Source organism: Pimephales promelas, chromosome 20 (assembly GCF_988280905.1).
Source record: "Pimephales promelas chromosome 20, fPimPro1.hap1.1, whole genome shotgun sequence".
In the NCBI taxonomy this organism is placed as follows: domain Eukaryota; kingdom Metazoa; phylum Chordata; class Actinopteri; order Cypriniformes; family Leuciscidae; genus Pimephales; species Pimephales promelas.
This window is the reverse complement of record NC_142788.1, coordinates 21,194,920-21,213,615: the sequence shown is the minus strand read 5'-3', so window position 1 is coordinate 21,213,615 and position 18,696 is coordinate 21,194,920. Positions and strand designations below refer to the sequence as shown.

The 18,696-nt window shown below is 37.2% G+C and overlaps 1 protein-coding gene across 3 annotated transcripts in view; it reads left to right on the top strand.

Moving 5' to 3' along the window:
* Positions 1-18,696, top strand: part of adcy6b (adenylate cyclase 6b) — a 31,508-nt gene that overhangs the window by 2,641 nt on the left and 10,171 nt on the right. For all 3 annotated transcript variants that reach the window (XR_005618506.2, XM_039652432.2, XM_039652433.2), the window contains exons 3-6: positions 479-1,367; positions 16,621-16,770; positions 17,171-17,292; positions 18,149-18,260. Coding sequence is in view for 2 of the 3 variants with exons in the window: in XM_039652432.2 (XP_039508366.2) it covers positions 480-1,367; positions 16,621-16,770; positions 17,171-17,292; positions 18,149-18,260 (1,272 nt within the window). In the remaining variant the exon portion in view is untranslated. The remainder of the gene's footprint in view (positions 1-478; positions 1,368-16,620; positions 16,771-17,170; positions 17,293-18,148; positions 18,261-18,696) is intronic.

The window sequence follows — 18,696 nt, the reverse complement described above, 5'->3', positions numbered from 1 at the left end:
ATACATACGGGTAAGGGGTTCTAATGTCGGTCGCCATGTTGCCCCTCCATCTTGAATGTACATTAGCCAAAGAGGGACATACCCGTTAATTCATGCTTCGCCTTAACACTCATAGACGAGGTTGAACTGGTAGCCATGTTAATCTTGTACTACATTGGCCACCGTAGGAGTTAAAATGAAATCGGAATTGAGAGGAACAGAAACTAATATTCATTAGATGGTCATATAGCTTTTCACCACTAGATGGGGGTAAAAATCACACAGTGTAGCTTTAAGAATTTTGAGAAAATACATAAGATTCCGTAGTCTTGTGATGAGTTTAGATGTATATTGTTTTTGTACTTGTAAAATTATTTTTGACATGAATATAGCCATGGATGCGAATATTACATGATAAATTAATAATTACAAATAAAAGAATATTTATTTATTTAAGCAAGTATTCTGTTCTTCTAATGGACCTTTTTTGTGCTGTCAGAATGTCTTGGGTCAATGGCTTTAAAGCTGCAAGAGTGGATAATCATAAGACGGCGTGGGGAGAGCACAATGGCAGGAAATCGAGGCGGAAAGGGGGCTCATCCTTGTGCAACCCACGCTACATGAGCTGTTTACAGGACTCCGCATCCATAGAGCCCCCGTCACAACACTACTCCCGTGCAGCAGGGGGCGCCACCAGCAGCAACTTCAGCACACGCTGCGTTTGGCAGGAAGACCATTATGGCAGGAAGGGTGATGTGGGTCTGAGAGCCGTGGACCTGGCGTTTGAAGATGCTGAGACGAGGAAAAATAAAGACGGCGAGGACCCAGATGACGGCGGGGAGGAGCGAAAGGGTCCCGACAGGTGTTTTTCAACTTGCTTGTTGCGTCTGGCTGAGGTTTTCCAGTCGAAGAAGTTCAAGTCAGCCAAGCTCGAGCGACTGTATCAACGCTACTTCTTCAGGCTCAACCAGAGCTCTCTTACGATGCTGATGGGGGTCCTGGTTGTGGTTTGTGGGGTTATGCTGGCGTTCCACTGTGTCCAAGGTCCACCAGATGTGGCGTTTGCCTCGGTGCTCTCCGTAGCCATGGGCCTTTTCTTAGCCTTGATGGTGGTGTGTAACAGAAACGGCTTCCACCAGGACTACATGTGGCTCGTGAGCTACTTGGTCATGGGGGTGTTAGTGGTGGTGCAGGTGTTTGGTTTGTTGATGGTGGATCCACCCAGCGCGTCTGAGGGGATATGGTGGACGGTGTTCTTCATCTACATCATCTACACGCTGCTGCCGGTGCGAATGAGGGCGGCTGTGATCACTGGAGCTGTGCTGTCCACCATTCATCTTATTATGGCTTGGAGACTCAACCTTGAGGATTACTTCCTTTCTAAACAGGTATTTGTGCACTTCTCAAACGTTTCAAATGATTTTAAAGGAATATTTCACACAAATATTAAAATGATGTCATTATTTACTATGTTGTTCCAACCCTGTATGCTGTTATTATCTTCTGCGGAACACAAAAGTTGCTTTCTTTGAAGAACTGTTACCTAACTCTTGTCATCCAATAGTTCATACTGACCATTTCTGTAAAAAACACCATAAATGTACAATAAAAGTGCTCCAGGCAATATATTACAAGTTTTCTGAAGCTATACGATAACAACTAAATAAAGAACAGAAAATTTAAATTATTTGATTATTATGCGAGTATGTAGATAATATTATGTATTATTTGATTAATTAAAAATGTATTAATTTTATTACTTATTTAATCTTATCCACCTTGTTGACTATGGCAAAGAAAAACATTGATATGTTATAAAAAAGTGCAAATAATATAGAAATTGTGACGGGTCAACATCCTTATGTAATTATGTACATAATATTATGTATTATTTGATTAATTAAAAATGTATTAATTTGATTATTTATTTAATCTTGCCCTCCTTGTTGACTATGGCAAAGAAAAAAAATTGATATGTTTAAAAAAATGCAAATAATATAGAAATTGTGACGGGTCAACATCCTTACACGCAATATAGACGACTAGCCGAGACTCCTTCTTTATGTGTACAGATGTGACGTAATGACTCAATATAGCCGACTAGCCGAGACTCCTTCTTTATGTGTACAGATGTGACGTAATGACGCAAAGACATGCTTGAATCTCCCGCGGAAATCCACTATTATCACTGGAGTTAAAAACATTATTACAAGCTTGCTGCTTTGAATCGAGCTTAGGCAAGCAGATAGTTTTGAACACTGGCTGGTTATGTATTTTCTCAAATATGTATTTTGGATAATTTTTAACCTCAAAAAAGCTACAGACTGTAGCTTTAAAGGGTTAGTTCACCCAGAAATGAAAATTATATCATCAATGACTCACCCTCAAGTCGTCCCAAGCCCGTAAGACCTTCGTTCATCTTCGGAACACAGTTTAAGATATTTTAGATTTAGTTTGAGAGCTTTCTGTCCCTCCATTGAAAATGTATACGCAGTATACTGTCCTTGTCCAGAAACGAAATAAAGACATCATCAAAGTAGTCCATGTGACATCAGTGGGTTAGTTCAAATGTTTTGATGCATCGGAAATACAGCTTTTGGTTAACTTGCGTGTCGCGCTGGTCATTTTTGACCATTTGTTTGACGGGCGTAGTAACAATAGTAGTAACGTAGTAACTAGGGGGTGTGGCTTTTGCGAACAATCAATTGGTTATTGTTTGAAACTGATTGTTTCAGTACTTTTTTCAGTAAAGAATTTCGAGTGTCGGACTGCAATGTATATGGATCCTAGTTACCAAAATTCTTTTCCCTTTCGAACTTTGCTTTGTCCTTAAATGCTCTTAATTTGATGCATTTAGCATGCAATGTTTCCATGCAGTGGCTAAAATGCAATATCCCCCATGTTTGATGTGATCTAGTCCTGACACTGTTAATGCTGGTTCAGTAAGCTTGGGCTTTTGTGTGCTTGCTCCTTAAACAGCTGTGCTGTGGGCTCCGCAGTTGGCACTCAGCATGATAGAAATGGATTGGGATAATGGCTGCTGATTGACTCAGGCCATGCCCCAGAGCATGTACTTGTAGATTCTCATCATAGACATTTGGGATAGGTTCCAACCCTGTGGGCAATCAATGCAGGACTAAAGTCCACTGGTTGTGTGGCTGCTTAGTGGCTTATGTAAATGCTCTCTTACAGGGAGCAAGCGAGGTATGCTAACCGTTTGCTAACTTGTAGTTTGCAAATTCGGAGTGACCGATCACGATCATTTTGTTTATTCTATATAATATACTCTACCATTCAAAAGTTTGGGGTCAGTAAGATGTTTTTAAATTGAGTAGGATGCATTAAATGATCAAAAGTGATAGATAGACTTTTATAATTATGTTACAAAAGTAAACGTAATTAAAGGGTTAGTTCACAGAAAAATAAAAATTAATTACTCATCCTTATGTCGTTCCAAACACGTAACATATTCGTTCATTTTCAACACAAATTAAGAGTTAAATTAAGAGACACAAATGACTTTCTGTCCCTCCATTTACAGCCTATGCAACTACCACTTTCAACTTGTGAATGCACTTTGGCGAATAATATTTAGTAAATAAAGTGTAAAAATTAGTTTTTTGTGAAATATTAAACAATTATGCTAAATATCTACAATTATCATAGTCATCACAAAAATCACCTTTTTGGATGATGTGAAATAATGAGAATTTAGCTAACAGTTGTTTTTGAAGTTCAACGATAAATGTGTTATTGAATACACAGAATTTGTTACACAAGTGGTGCGTGTTGAAAGTAATGCGCACTAAAACATGACATGATAAAACCTTCTCTGAGAAACTGTGTCTCTAATTCATCCTCTTTAAAGCTAAAACAATTTGGTATGTCCGATCCTTGATGACTAGTATTTAAAGGGGCCAAGCTTTTCTTCTTCATCCTGTGGCCAAACGGGCTAATCTGAGAAATGCAGCTACACCTCAGAAAGCTCATCTACTGTTCATTCGCTTTATCTCTCGCCATCGTCCATTCTCTCTGTCCCCACCCATCCCTCTCACACCCCTGCACTCCTTCTGGCTGTGCTGCGTGTCCCTCCGAGATGACCAGCGGTGCAGTGCAGATAGAGCGGGTCAGTGGGCGATCACCAGTGGGACAATAGCTGTCTTTGTGAAGATACACACTGATGGGGTGGTGTGGGCTGGAATGTGGTGGCAGGAATGGCTGTCGATCAACAGTATGAAATAGTGTCGGACTGATGGCCATGGCTGGAAAAAAATACTGCCACCCAAGGCCTTTCTTTCAATTGTTCACTCTCTCTCACTTGTAGTCATGAATTCACTTTTGACAACAGTGCTCAGTTGTGGAAGCCGCAGTGGCTTTATGTGCATGACATGCCGCTGTGTGGGTGAAAAGCTCCATAATATTGCTGCTCTCTTAAAGTTCTGCACTCGTGACTGGGAGGGGAGGTATTAGATACATTTTTTTGTGCGTTTGGGGTAATTGACATGAAATACTTTTTGAAAGTAGACATGTCCTGCGTCGTGTAGTTCATCTAAAATGGTTTACAATGGTATTTTGTAAATTATTTTTTGTTTGTTTTATTCCGTTTTTATGACCACATATTAAATGAGAGATTATATAGAATATTTTGTACTTTGAAAACATTTATTTTGTCATGCCGCACTGTAAAAAAAAGATATTGAAAAAAAAACATACTGTAAAACTGCTACAGTAAAAAAATGGTTAGATTAACATATATAGTGAAAATCTGTAAATGGTTTAACATCACATTATGTCAATTTAATGTAAAATACTGGCTTTTTTTTTTTTTTTGCAAGTTAAAACTATGAATTGCCATATTTACGGTAAAAAAACACAGTAAAGACATTCCCAGATGTCCTTGAATTAAACATCACATATGATTAAATTTTTGTATAAAATATTTAGTTTCTTCTTATTTTTCTTATTAGTAATGTACATTTGCATGTTTTGTATTACACTTTATGTTATTTTAGGGTATGTTCACTTCACACTTGGCATGATAGGTTAGGTTAAACCGAACCCTGATGCGATTGGTTATTTGAATAAGTGTGAACACTGCTATCCGAACCCTGGTGCTTACTAAACAAGTTTGTGTGTGTGACGGAGGACATCTGCCGCTGTTATGAAGCCTTTACACATTTTAATAGCTCTTCATGAGTTCTCAGCTGGTCAAAGTACCATCATATGTAGGCTACGCACATACAACGAGCGCATTTATTCCTGCATACAGCATTGTTTTGAACGTTCTGTAGTTCCATCTCAAAATAGGCAATACGACATAAAAGCAAAAATATATTCCTATGCCTTTAGTTGATAAAAGTGCTAGAGTGATAAAAATGCTAGTCTGAACACTAAGTGGACCAGGACTAAATGTTTTTTAGTTTAAACAAACCAAGCAAACCAAACTACAAGTGTGAACACACCCTAAGTGTCGTATGTATGATACCCTGATGATGTTTTGTGTTTAGACCGCTTACAGACCGCTTACGATGAACTGTGATTCATCATGTGGCTTTTTATTTTGCCACCTGCATAATTGTTATGGTTATCAGTACGTTTTAAGAGGAAAAGGCCAATTTTGGTAAAGTATTAACATTATATCACTTAATAAAATACACGGTTATAAGTTGTAAAATATATAGGCATACTAAAACTGGAAATATTATTGTCAGTTTTTACCATAAATTTAACAGGATTTTTTTTTACAGTCCACAAGGCCTTTTAAAATAAACTAGTGATTCAAAACATGGTCTTACAGTGAATGATTTAACATTGTTCCAAAAATTTGTCTTTGTAATTTTTATGTTAATTTTTCCTACTTTTTCTCTATAACATCTTTTCCTGTGCGACATGGGCCACACAAGATATTGGATATTGTTAATCATTAGCAAAATAGCTATTGTTTTAGAAAAACTCGCATTCGGTTTTAGCTCTGGTATCTCCAGTTTTCAAAATCCAATCAATTTCCAATAAGAAAAAGAAAAAAATAAATAAAATTGATGTTAATTAAAAAAAGTGTCATGTTATGGCCCATTCACACCAAAAACAATAACTATAAATATAACTAACTATATTAGAGTTCACACCAACGGACGATAATGTTTGTTTATTATAGATGCACTGCAGTTTTGTGTCTGCCACTTTAAATGCTCTAGCTCAGGATTCAAAGCAGGATCCAGTCTGATTGGCTGTCAATTTTTTTATGGTTCATCAGTTGGAAAATATCATTCTGAAAGTGATTCCAACTATATCGTTTCTTTGTGCAGTTGTCTTTAGTTGGGTGAACTCTGCTATTCTTTTATATTTAAAACGATTTTTAGAATTATTATCTTTATCATTATCATTATAGTTATTGTCTTTGGTGTGAAGGGGCTTTTATGGACAACCGCCCACTTATAGCTGTTTATGGATAAAAATATAATGTTAAGCCTGTTGTTCAAATGGAAAAATGGTATGGTCAACTATCTGCTTTTGACTTTTTTTGTTTGTCATATGGAGAAACTGTAGACTCTGTGTTTCCACTGTCACTGTGCAAGTCCAAACTGTAAGAGCACCTGTTATGTGTCTTTTGTTCCAACATTGTCCCGTGGGGTTGAACTAGGCTCATGAAGAAACTAGCAAATTAAGGGGATAAATGTAACACCTTTTTCAGACACCAAGCTGAATGTTATTTTTAGCCTGAGACCTGGTTACACGTTTGTGTTTAGTAGCTAAATTAACTGGTGCATAGCCACACACACACACATATAAATATATAGACTTTATTGACTCCTTAAAACATGAATATAGCCTAGAAATCTAGACGCACCCTAGCGGCAGCAAAAATTATTTCGCAGCCAGTGTCTAGCAACTCTACATAGACGTTTTAGCTGGAAAAACCAAACTCTGGTCAGGCCAATCACATCGTGTATAGAGTCGGCGGGCGGGCTTAAAGGGATAGTTCACTTTGAAATAAATTTTTGATATGTTTTAGCTTACCTCAAGGGTATCCATGATGCAGGTGTCTTTGTTTCCACAGCATTTTCAATTTTGACATTCAGTCATATAATGCAGTTTTAGGGGGTCCACCTCAAAGAACATGCACAGAGAAGTCAAAATTAAACATGATTGAATGGCTCGTGAATGTAAGTACACACTGATGGCCTAAGACACGAAACGAGCGGTTTGTGTGAGAAAACGAACAGTATTTATATAGTTTTTACCTCTTATTAACAGCCGTCAAACTGCTCTGAATCAGATGTCCAACTGAACCGAACTGAAACGTGACACTGGAAGTGATCGCGTGCATATGTACGTCACGCATTGTTTACACGGAGATTTCGGAAGTTTTACCTTTCACTAAACATATTTAGATATATCGAAATCGTCTTCCATTGCGATTTCCCGTATATCTAAATATGTTTAGTGAAAGGTACAACTTCCGAAATGAACATTGAATCATTCAATTCTATATGATTCTCATCTGCAATCTCCAAATGAAATTTCAGAAAGCGCAAACAACATTGCTATAAAGTGCAAAGCTAACAAAGATGTGTCTCAATTGTAACGCCAACAGCTGTTTTGCCTGCAGAGCGATCAATCAAAACTTCTCGATGACCTTGGGTCAACCTCAAGATTAGCGCTTGCACTGCCTTGAGCGGTGGACGACTGTGCCTGACTAATCGGCACAGTAGAGGTGTCATAAATTAGGATTTAATGATAAGTACAACGTTGAACCTGATACGAGTGTATTGATAATGGTGGTAATAATAGCATGTCTAATAATAACATTTCAAACATGGGTCACACAAGGCCTGTAATAGCAGACTATATGGTTTCCTAATGACTGGGGCTTTCTCACTCAAAGTAAATACTGGGTTTTAGCACTGTGATGGCCAAATTGCATTAGGCTCATAAATGACTGCTCATGTATTAGGATGATAATGGTGGTAAACGTTAATTATCGTGACAAACCGGCTCTGGTGCTTTTCCCTCCTTTTTTATTTCTCTAGGGTTAGAAAAAATAAATTAGGCAGCAAATAATATGGTCAGTCTTAACATTTCACCAGAGCTACCCACATATAACTTGAATCAAAAATGTGTAATGCTCTGTCTACTGCTACGGTCATTGAGTTTTCTTCTCACTGTTGGCCAGAGGCAAATATAAAGGATAAAAAACCCCATAAATTTCAGTATTTTTCTCATCCAAAGCTATCATATGGATTGTAAAATAGTGCACAAGTCATATGGACTACTTCTATGGTGGTTTTCTGTCATTTTTTTTGGTTGAAATAAATTTTTTACGGAAATGAGCAGTCTGGTTGTCAGAAAGTCATACAGGTTTCTAATGATGGTTTTGGTGATGGATGTTGATATTTTATCAGGTTTATTTTCACACTCCTTTGACATATCTAAATCTAATCATCATATTATTCAAGTATTGATGCATTTTCTCATTCTTGTCTTTCGTCTGAGGAAACTATTGATTTCCACTGTTCTCTGCCTCTATGCATTACACCTTTGTACCTTTAGGTCTCTCTCTTTCAGTGTATGTTTCATCGCACAGGGGCCAATTGATGTTTTGTGGGATTTCAGGCCATCTTTTTTTGGATTCATGCCGTTGTGGTGACCTGTGTGCTTTTGCTGTGCATTGGAGAATTGAGGACTCTGAACGGTTTAAGTAGATTTCAGAGCAGTATGGCATTTCATTTGGCTCATTTGCTTGTAGGAAATTGCTTGATTCGCCTTGGCATTTGACTTAAACTCTGTGATTTGGACTGCTGAGAGCTTAATGTCTACAGTATAATCCATGGATTAGGACGCCTTCACTTTCATGCCATTTTTATTTTGCTTTACTTGTGTATTTTTTTTGAAGAAATGCTCTGTTTGCTGTTCAATGTAAAATTGTCGAGCACTAGCCAGTGTCACTTTACCCTTTCCAAGTTCATCATAATGATAAAAAATTCCTGACATTGTGCTTTGAAGTTTCTCTTTGTATTTATGTACACAAAACATATTGTTCATGCCAGGCAGGAGAAGGAGGAGGTGTTTGTCCCGTGCCTGTCACGTGTGTCACTGATTGTGCTTGTCTGACCTTGTGACAGACAGGCTCAGTGTTGTCCTGGAGCACATTAGTACAGGGCTCAGAATAAAAAAGGAGGAACACATTTATTTTATGGACTTCAGTGACATTGGAGTAACATCGACATTATGAAGCTCTTGGTATACAGTGACAGAAACTACAGGCTTCTGAATGAGTCCATGCTATTGCCATTTCTAGAGTCTTCAGTATCACTTGATAATCATAAGAAATTCTTTTCAAAAGAAATAGCATTTTTTTTTTTTAGTATTATCAATGTTCAAAACGGTGGTTTGACAGCTGCTTAATATATTTTGTGGAAACTGTGATGCATTATTTATGTAGGATTTTTTTATAATAAATGAAAGTTCAAAAGAACAGCATTTATTTGAATTACATTTTTCTTAACTATCACTTTTGATCTATTTAATGCATACTTGCTAATTGATGATTCAGATTCTTTTTTTAAAATATAGGCTGAAATGTATAACTGAACCAACACATTTGAACTGTAGTGTAGACCAACAATTAATTTTTATGTTATGACCGATGTTACACTTGCATACTATTAGTCTAAAATAAAACACAAATTAAAATCAATCATTTTGATGGCTCCAAATAACTTTAGGCATCACATTATAACATTAGAAGGAGCACTGATAATTTTCTGTTGCTTTTGTTTGACAGGCCCAGGTCACTATGAACTGTTAAATTATATGGCACACGCTAATTCTTCAAAGATTTGTTGTTAAAACCTTCACTTTAATTCATTAGAACAAACAGGTAAAAACAGATTTCAGTCTCATCCTCTGAAGCTTTTTAGGTCAGTGCCAATTTGTTGGTTTGTTTGGATCCTCAATTTGTTTTCCGTTGGCTTTCTCTTTTTGATCATTCTTCTATACAGCTGTCATATGTTCTGAGCCCAAAGGCATCAAACCTATTGTACTATTGCTGGATATTTCTAATTTGCAGCTGTTTGTTTTGAGCAGATAATTATTGCACTATAAAAGGCGAATGCATCTTTGCACTGCTGAGGGCTTGAATCAGATGACTGACTATGTGGCCTATTTGTAAATTTGCTTCTTTCTACAGGCTGACATGGTAATTTATCAGGGGCCCGGGGCCTCAAACTGTTATGAATGATAAAGAAATAAACAATCCCATAGTAGAACATAGAGGAAAAGGACTTAAATGGGGGGAAAAAAAGCTTTGACCTTAACCTCATTTCCCTTGCCCATCAAATGTTTTTTTCCTCCTGTTTATGAGTGGACTTTAAATCCTTGTGAACTACAATTTATGTGCCATAAATCATAGATTAAAATGCTCTGCCGTAAAGTTGCGTTTCATATGCCTGCTTTTGAATGCAGTCAGTGATAGGGATGAGACCTCAGTAGTTATGACAAGTTCATTCGAGTTCATCAAATGTTTTTATGATTTACTCCTTCCAGGAATTTGCTTGATAAGGCAAGTTCACAGACCACCTTAAAACTTAAAAGCTTTCTCGTTCATGCTGCAAACACGTCACCTGCATCCGACATTCCCTTCAAATAAACATCATGATGAAATTATCAATATAGTCCTCCATGGACCTTTAACTAAATCCTGTCATAAGGTTTTGAGTGTACGTATAATATTACGCTTCTGGGCCAAGTTCCAGTGCGAGTAGAGCTTTGGCTTTATTATGTAACTGCCCAGCGAAACCAGAGCTTTCGCTCAACGGCGACTTCCCAGAAACCGACTGTTTTGCCTACTTATCTATTCATTTAGATGTTCTGCCTCCTCTCTTTTTTTATCCTCACTCGTTCTCCACCACTTCTCCTTCTCTAATTCCTTCTGATCTTGTTTGTCTGCTTTGTGCAATGGCTCCTGAGATCAGGATTGACAGTTTGAGATTGAGTTTATTTATGTTATAGCAGTTGTGTGCAAGCAGCTCTTTTACACACAGTGAAAGTCAATGGTGACCAAAGCAGTCAGACAATAACTATTTTTCTTGCTTTTGTAGTAAACTACATGTATAGATACACACATGCATGTATATTTAGGGAAAACATATTATTTATATATAACATATTTATATATAATATAAATTATATATAAATCTATATACAGTAAATACATGAAAATATTTCTTAAATATATACAAGCATGTGTGTGACGATTAATCGTTTGACAGCCCTAGACGTGGCATAGGACCAGGTCAAGTGCTGGCAATCAGTGTTTGTATCTCTGGGAGAGCTAGTGGTAGTTAGTGTGTTGAGTGGTCCTAGCTTGAGGGGTTTCAGGATCCTGTAGCTCCCAGCAACAAACGTCAAGACAACACGTTCTTCCCTGAGGATGGTCCGTGTTATTGTGCCAGGACTGAGATGCTGTATGGGTGGGGTTCCCAGAAAAAAAAAAAAAAGTCAGGAAAACATTGAAATCTCTCAGTGATTGTTTTTCAAATTATCCTTATAAGGAAGATGGTTGACGAAGAGGGCCATTTTCATCAAGCTTTGTTTTGAAAATCTCCCTTTGTCTCTGGGAGATATGCCATGTGATTTTAAAATATAAATTCATAAGTGTTCTTTCTTTATCAATTTCATGGCCTTGACCCATATCTGGTGAGCTCATTGTGTTTGTTGCCATTTTTCTCAAAGTTCACTGAATGGCTTCACTGCTCAGCTGAGACCAATTTTTGTTTGGCCTAAACTATTACTTCGCTTAGTGCCAAAAAAGTCAAAGTCCCAGTCAAAGTCCCAGTCAAAGTCCCTTTCCTTTTCCTCCCTTTCCCTTTCCCTTTCCCTTTACCTTCAGTGTCTTTTTCCTTTTTCTTTTTGCCTTCTTTCCTTCAAATGGAAATGTTCAGTTATTGAAAACAGTATGTAACATTTTTAACTAAAAACTTTTTTTATCCCTCTCCGTCTTTCTTCATTACTTCCTTTGTTCCAAGAAGGTGACAAAGTGAACTGAGAATAAATCCACCCCAGCACAAGTCGTGTTTGACAAAGTTAATCGTCTGGAAGTGACACCACTCCCTATATAACTTGATGTTTTCAACTCGTGGTTGCCAAGACAGCCACAACATCTGGATGGATTTCTACTCTAGTCTTGAGTCATGTGACCCCACGGCACATTTAAAACCTTAAACACCATCATTATATCATAGTCATGAAATATGTGATGACTTCAGTGTCTGTGATATATTTCCGCATCTTTCAGGGAAATATGGCAAGAGATTCTCTTGATCACACACAGTGTGCCAATAATTATTTTGTTAGTCTGTATTTTTTTCTTTCTCCTTCATGTTAGCTACCTTTTGTGGCACTGTTAAAGCAGAAACCTCAGTGCACCACCTTATAAGCCAATGTTTAGACTCTTTGGAAGGAAAAGTCCCTGTTAAAGAGGAAGGCTGTTAAAGAGTTTCTCTGAATAAAATCCCATCATCCCTCACTCTTCCCACACCAGCCCTGCTCTATTCAGTGTGTGTCAGCAACATTATGAGAGGTATGTTTTGGGTGCAAAAATATTGTGTATTGTAAACAAATTCTTACTCCCAAGCTCGAAAGTCCTCCCATGAGAGGAAGAATCATATAATGAATACAAAAGATTTGGAAAGGCAAAGCGTGGTTTGGCTCGTTGTGCCTCCACAGTGGTACTAAATGTTCAGTCTGTTTCAGTTCAGGTCAGCTTTAATATGATAATTAAATAAAACAGCAGTGTCTTCGTTCTCTGACATTTCTAAACACACAGTCCCTTAACACTGAGAGAACTGCGCCCTGTGTAGCTCCTTGTCTTATACACACACACACACACACACTCAGTGAGTGATCTGACAGTTTCATTTAATCAGTTTTGCTTTGAGGTAAAAGCATGTGACATTTCTTGTGTCAGATCTGTCAGTTGAAATGTCAACCTTTTTTAAATTTCACTATTATGATCCTCTCCCAGTCAGTGCGATATAGACGAACTGAGGGGGGCTGCTGCATGTTGGAGATCACGGTAGTAAAGCAGGTGTAGCATTAGCAGACTAATGCTAACTTCTGATAGTGTTTCTGATCGAATGCCACCATGACGTTTGTTGTAAACTGGGACATTTAATGGATTGGCATTTTGTAATTTTGTAGGAGTAGTGGAGTAGTTTTAACACATCAAAAGTGATTACCCAATTACTTAACTGATTACCCAATTACTTAAATTAAAATGAATAAATTAAATTATGAGCATGATACATATACTACTATTCAAAATGTGTGGTAAAAAAAGAGATTTTTACTTTTATTCAACAAGAATAAATTAAATTGGTCAAGAAAAAATGCATCAGTTTCCACAAAAATATTAAGCAATTAAGCGTTGATAATAAGAAATGTTTCTTCAGCAGCAAATCAGCATAGTAGAATAATTTCTAAAGGATCATGTGACAGTGAAGACTGGAGTAATGATCCTATAAAAATTCAGCTTTGCCATCATGGGAGTAAATTGCTGTTTTTACTGTATTTCTATTATTAAATAATTGAAGCCTTGTTGAGCATAAGAGACTCAAAAACATACAAAAAATCGTACCAAACTTTTGAACAGTCGTGTACTTGAAATTTACATTGTCAGTAATGTAGCATTTGCACATACTTTAAGCCTATGCTTTTCTTTTCATCATTTTCTTTTAAATTAATGAACAATATGCATAAAAAAGATTTAATAATAATTTTTCATTGAGAGCTTACACACAATCCTATTTGAAAATGAAACTTCTATTTCACACGTTCGTATACAGAAAATGAAACGGTGACAGTCTTGACCGGTAAACAAAAGGCCCTGCGATGGATAAATGCGGCCTGCCAGCACACTGATACCTGATAAGTGCGTTTCTATTTCATATGGATCCTCGTCAAATGAGATATGACTCTAACAAAAATCAAATACACTGTTTGAATCAAAATATTGATAAACGTGGAAGCTTAAAGCACACATAGCATTACAGTGCATATCCACAGCACCAATCATTGTATTCAGTTATTATGGCACCTCAATTTAGGTGAGGTGGCAGGTAAAAGCATACAGATTAATAATTTTTTGATATTGAAGTAGTATTTTGCGATTCAATGAGTTTCTTAGAAGATACTAGTTAATTACTTTCTGCAATCTGCTTTTTGTGACCACTGTTGGAAAATTGGCAATCTGTCAATCACATCTCCATATTTTCTGTGTCTAAACAGCTTGGTGTCTTGGACCATTGGTGTTAGTAAGTGTCTCTTGAATGGAACGTTTTTAGTTTTGGAAAACTTGTACGGATAGACCACACAACCCACCTTATTGTTAAAATTACGCAAACTGATAACGTCATCTGCTCATATGAATGCCTGATGGCTCTGGCTTTTCTTCCTGAACTCTAAAATCTGAAGATGTTTGTACATTGACTCTAGGGCCACTTGAAAGAGGGAGTGGAGCTATATTTCTGAAGCTCTGCTGTTCCATTTCTTGTCAAGTGGATAAATAAAGACTGTTCCTCTTCGGCAAAGAAGAAAATGCTTGTTGCAGAGAAATAGGCCTTAACAAATTCTCTCAGCCAAACTTTTTTTTCTTATTCTGACTGATGAAAAATTGACTTGATGTGTTTGATGTTTTTTTTTTTAGATTAACTAATTAAAATGTTGTAAATAATACTGTTACATAATTCTCAGAAACCATTTGCAGTAAGACCGCAAACCATCTTATGTTCGCTTAAACACAGGTTTGGTCGCATATCTAAACTACAAATACTTGTACTGATAAAGAGATAAAATACCTGAACTGAAACACAAAACTGATTGCTGGATGCTTTTGATATTACTCCACAAAGCAGGCCCAACTCCTTACACTTTTACATTTAATTGGTCTTCAGCTGTTCTTGGACATTATGACCGCATTTCTATGTGCTCTGTAACTGTGTTGTGTTTATTTTAATTGCTTGTAAAATATATATGAACTGCTAATGAATTGAATAAGAATAAAAAAATAATAAGCCATTTTAGTGAAGCCTGGGATTGGCTCGCAAGAATTAATATTTATGTCCCCCCTGATAAACACAACACACATGAAACTAATTGTAGCTCCAGGACAAGGGAGGACATGTTTTGATTTTTTTTTTTTTTTTCACTTTTAATCACATCCTCTGAGATATGGATTTTCAAAGCATCGAGACGAGTGTAAAGCAACTTGATTCATTCAGTATGCCTTTATGATACAGACTGTTTCCACACATTTCCTCACTTAAAAATCCTTGACATTTTGTGTGTTCAGTATGAATAATGTAGTACAAGGCAGCAGGTACTAGTAAGACAGCCAGAGATACCCCACCTCTGTGGACCTTATGGCCGATGCATTGTGTTCTATGTTCATTAATAATGTTAAAATGGTGATAGGAAATGGTGGCTAGATCCTCAGAGGTCATGGGTTTCACAGGTGTGATGAATAGATAGAATAAGAACATTTAGGATTGTACATCACATGTCACCTTTTTCCCATTCAATAAGGCAACAAAAAATTCATAATAAAAATTCAGACATGGTTTTTTTATTTAATCTTTATTTAACCAGGTAAGCACGTAGAGAACACTTTCTCAGTTGAAACGGCGACCTGGTCAAGATAAAGCGAGGGTGCATGACATACAAATAGTTTCACATAAATTATACAAATTACACTGTAAATACACAAGAAATAAAATTTTAAACTAAAATGCAACATTTTCTGGACAATAGAATAGACAAAGTCAGTACGTAAACAATTAATGGAGCGCAATCTAAAATAAAGCTTAAAATTATTGTCTAAAAGGTAACAAGACAACTACATAAGTAGTAGATGATACGGGGCATTATTGCGCAGGATAATTGTACAAATTTATAACACATTAGATAATGTACAGAACTGTGCAAACATGGTACCAAAGGACAAGAGCACTAGAGCAGGGGTAAATTAAATGTAAAGATTATGAGATGGAAGGTCAGCATGTACATTGAACAGACAAAAGCTCTGATAGTCGATTCTTAAAAGAAATGAGAGAGATGGTGTTCTCAAGTTTCAGAGTCTTTTGTACTGTTACTCATTCCAGTTGGATGCACCTGCAAACTGGAAGGAGCTACGGCCAAAAGAAGTATTTACTTTAGGGATTACTAGGGAAATGTACCTGCTAGAGCGCAGGTTTCGGACAGGTAGAGCAAAAGTAAGGAGAGTTGATGTAGAAAGATATTGTAGACTTGGAATTAAGTGTTTTCCCCCATTATTATCTTTTTAATGGAACCGGACACCAGTTATCTTGCCAAGAAAATCTTTATTCGTCAGCATAGGAGGGAAACTTGAGATGTTGTATTCATGCCAGGTCAATGTGTTCCTGGTGTTTCTCTGCCGTAGTACAGTAAGATTGAGCTTAGATACACCATTGAGTAGGGTGAGCAGATTTCTCAGAGTGGAATATGGGACAGACACAGAACCCACAGACCCACAAAACCTACTGCACACATACTAGTATTTGCACTTAATAATGTTAGCTATGTAAAAAAAAAAATCATTACTATTTTCTTTCTTTCTCTGCGTAGCTATGTGCCAATGCGGTGATTCTCCTCTGCACCAACATCATTGGCATCTGCACGCACTACCCAGCTGAGGTGTCTCAGAGACAGGCCTTCAAGGAGACCAGAGGATACATCCAAGCCAGAATACACCTTCAGAGAGAGAACCAGCAGCAGGTCGGCAAGCACTTGAGTACACAAACACACCTACCCGGCCACACTTGTTAACCTCATGAATGTTCATGAAGCATGCTGATACTGCATGCTGTGCTTTAGGTCTTAGCACTGTAAAGCCTTGTGAGAGAAGCACAGAAGATTCAACCATACACATAGACAGATGTCTCTATATCTAATCGATTTAAAAAAAAATCAAAATTTTCAAGAAAAACCACACTTTTCAAAAAGGGAATTTAGGGGGAAAAGTATGTATTTTTTTGTCTATATATATATATATATATATATATATATGTATGTGTATGTGTGTGTGTGTATATATATATATATGTATGTATATGTGTGTGTGTGTGTGTGTGTACTTTTACACATGCTCACTGTAGTCATCTCAAACCTGATCCAGGAGCGTCTGCTTCTCTCCGTGTTGCCAAGGCACGTTGCCATGGAGATGAAGGCAGACATCAACGCCAAGAAAGAGGATATGATGTTCCACAAGATCTACATCCAGAAACACGACAACGTCAGGTACACAAATGCCAAGACCAGTGCATGGTAATGATGCCAATGTTGTCCTCACACCTCCCAAATGAGAACCGACACTGTTATAACACTCAGCACCCACGCGACTGAAGCAGGTGACAAGCCTGGATAAAACACAGACACATTAGACACTGATACCGCTTAAGGTTATCTTTCCAAAGGCTGAAGCTATGTTGAATGCTTAAACGCAGATTAGCGAACTCGCAGTCCTTGAGGCATGACTTTCCTTCGTTTTTTTTCTTCTCCCCTCTTTTCTCTGAGGGTCAAGTTGGGATACAGCAACCTATGATATACCAGACGCTACACGATCAATTAACATACGAGCACTGTGAAATGACAGCAAGCCACTTTAGTAAAGCAGTTACAAATCTGCAGCGTGTGGAATTCAGGGCATGATGAATATGTTGTCCTGCATAATCCAAGCCAGCTTGAAGCATCTGTGTTGGGAAAACTTGGATGTGTGAAAATGCTAAATGTCACAAGCCGTGTTGGAATCCTGCTTTCTAAATGTTGTGAATTTTATCAGCCATTTATGAAGGCAACAGTGCCACCTATCGTCGCACAATAATGTTGTCCATATAGTGTGTCCATTCTGTCATGTCGTAAATTGTAGTTGATGACGGACTATCCTTCTCGTTGCTATGAGGGCACCAGCCAAGTCCTGCTTTTCTAATTGAAGGATAGACTGAAGTATTGAGAGTGGCCAACCTCAATTGAGAAAGTGAACTGAATCGATGTTTTTTCTCACTTAGCCCAACTTCAGTGACCCAGACAAGGTGCTCTGTGACTATTGATCTCAATTTCTCTGTCTGTCTTTGTCTTCTGTCTATCCTCTCAACAGTATCCTGTTTGCGGACATTGAGGGCTTCACCAGTTTGGCGTCTCAGTGCACGGCCCAGGAGCTGGTGATGACCCTTAATGAGCTTTTTGCTCGTTTTGATAAATTGGCTTGGGTACGTAGACTACATTAATTCATTTTTAGTGTTACTGTTCTTGTAAGCAACTTATTTTTTTTTTACCTGGTGCTTTTTTGGTGTAATTTTCCAATTAAAATATCTAAAAATACTTTTAATAAGATATGTTTACCTGAAGCATCTCTCCATAAATAATGATACTTTCAGAGAATGTGTAATAAAATGAGTTTATTTTGTTTTTTTCTGCTATGGCAGAGTTTCTTTAGATTTTCTTTAGAAGTTAATAATCGGTTAAAGACAAAAGATATTTGTGTTAAAGATGCATTATCTTAAAACAGGTCATAGTATCATATGTTGTGTTCTTTTTTAAGTATTTTATAATATTTTTACATGTTTAAAGTCAAAAAGACTAAATGAAAACTCATTGAGAAATAATTTTTTTTAAGTTTAACAACTGTGGATGTGCCAATTTTAC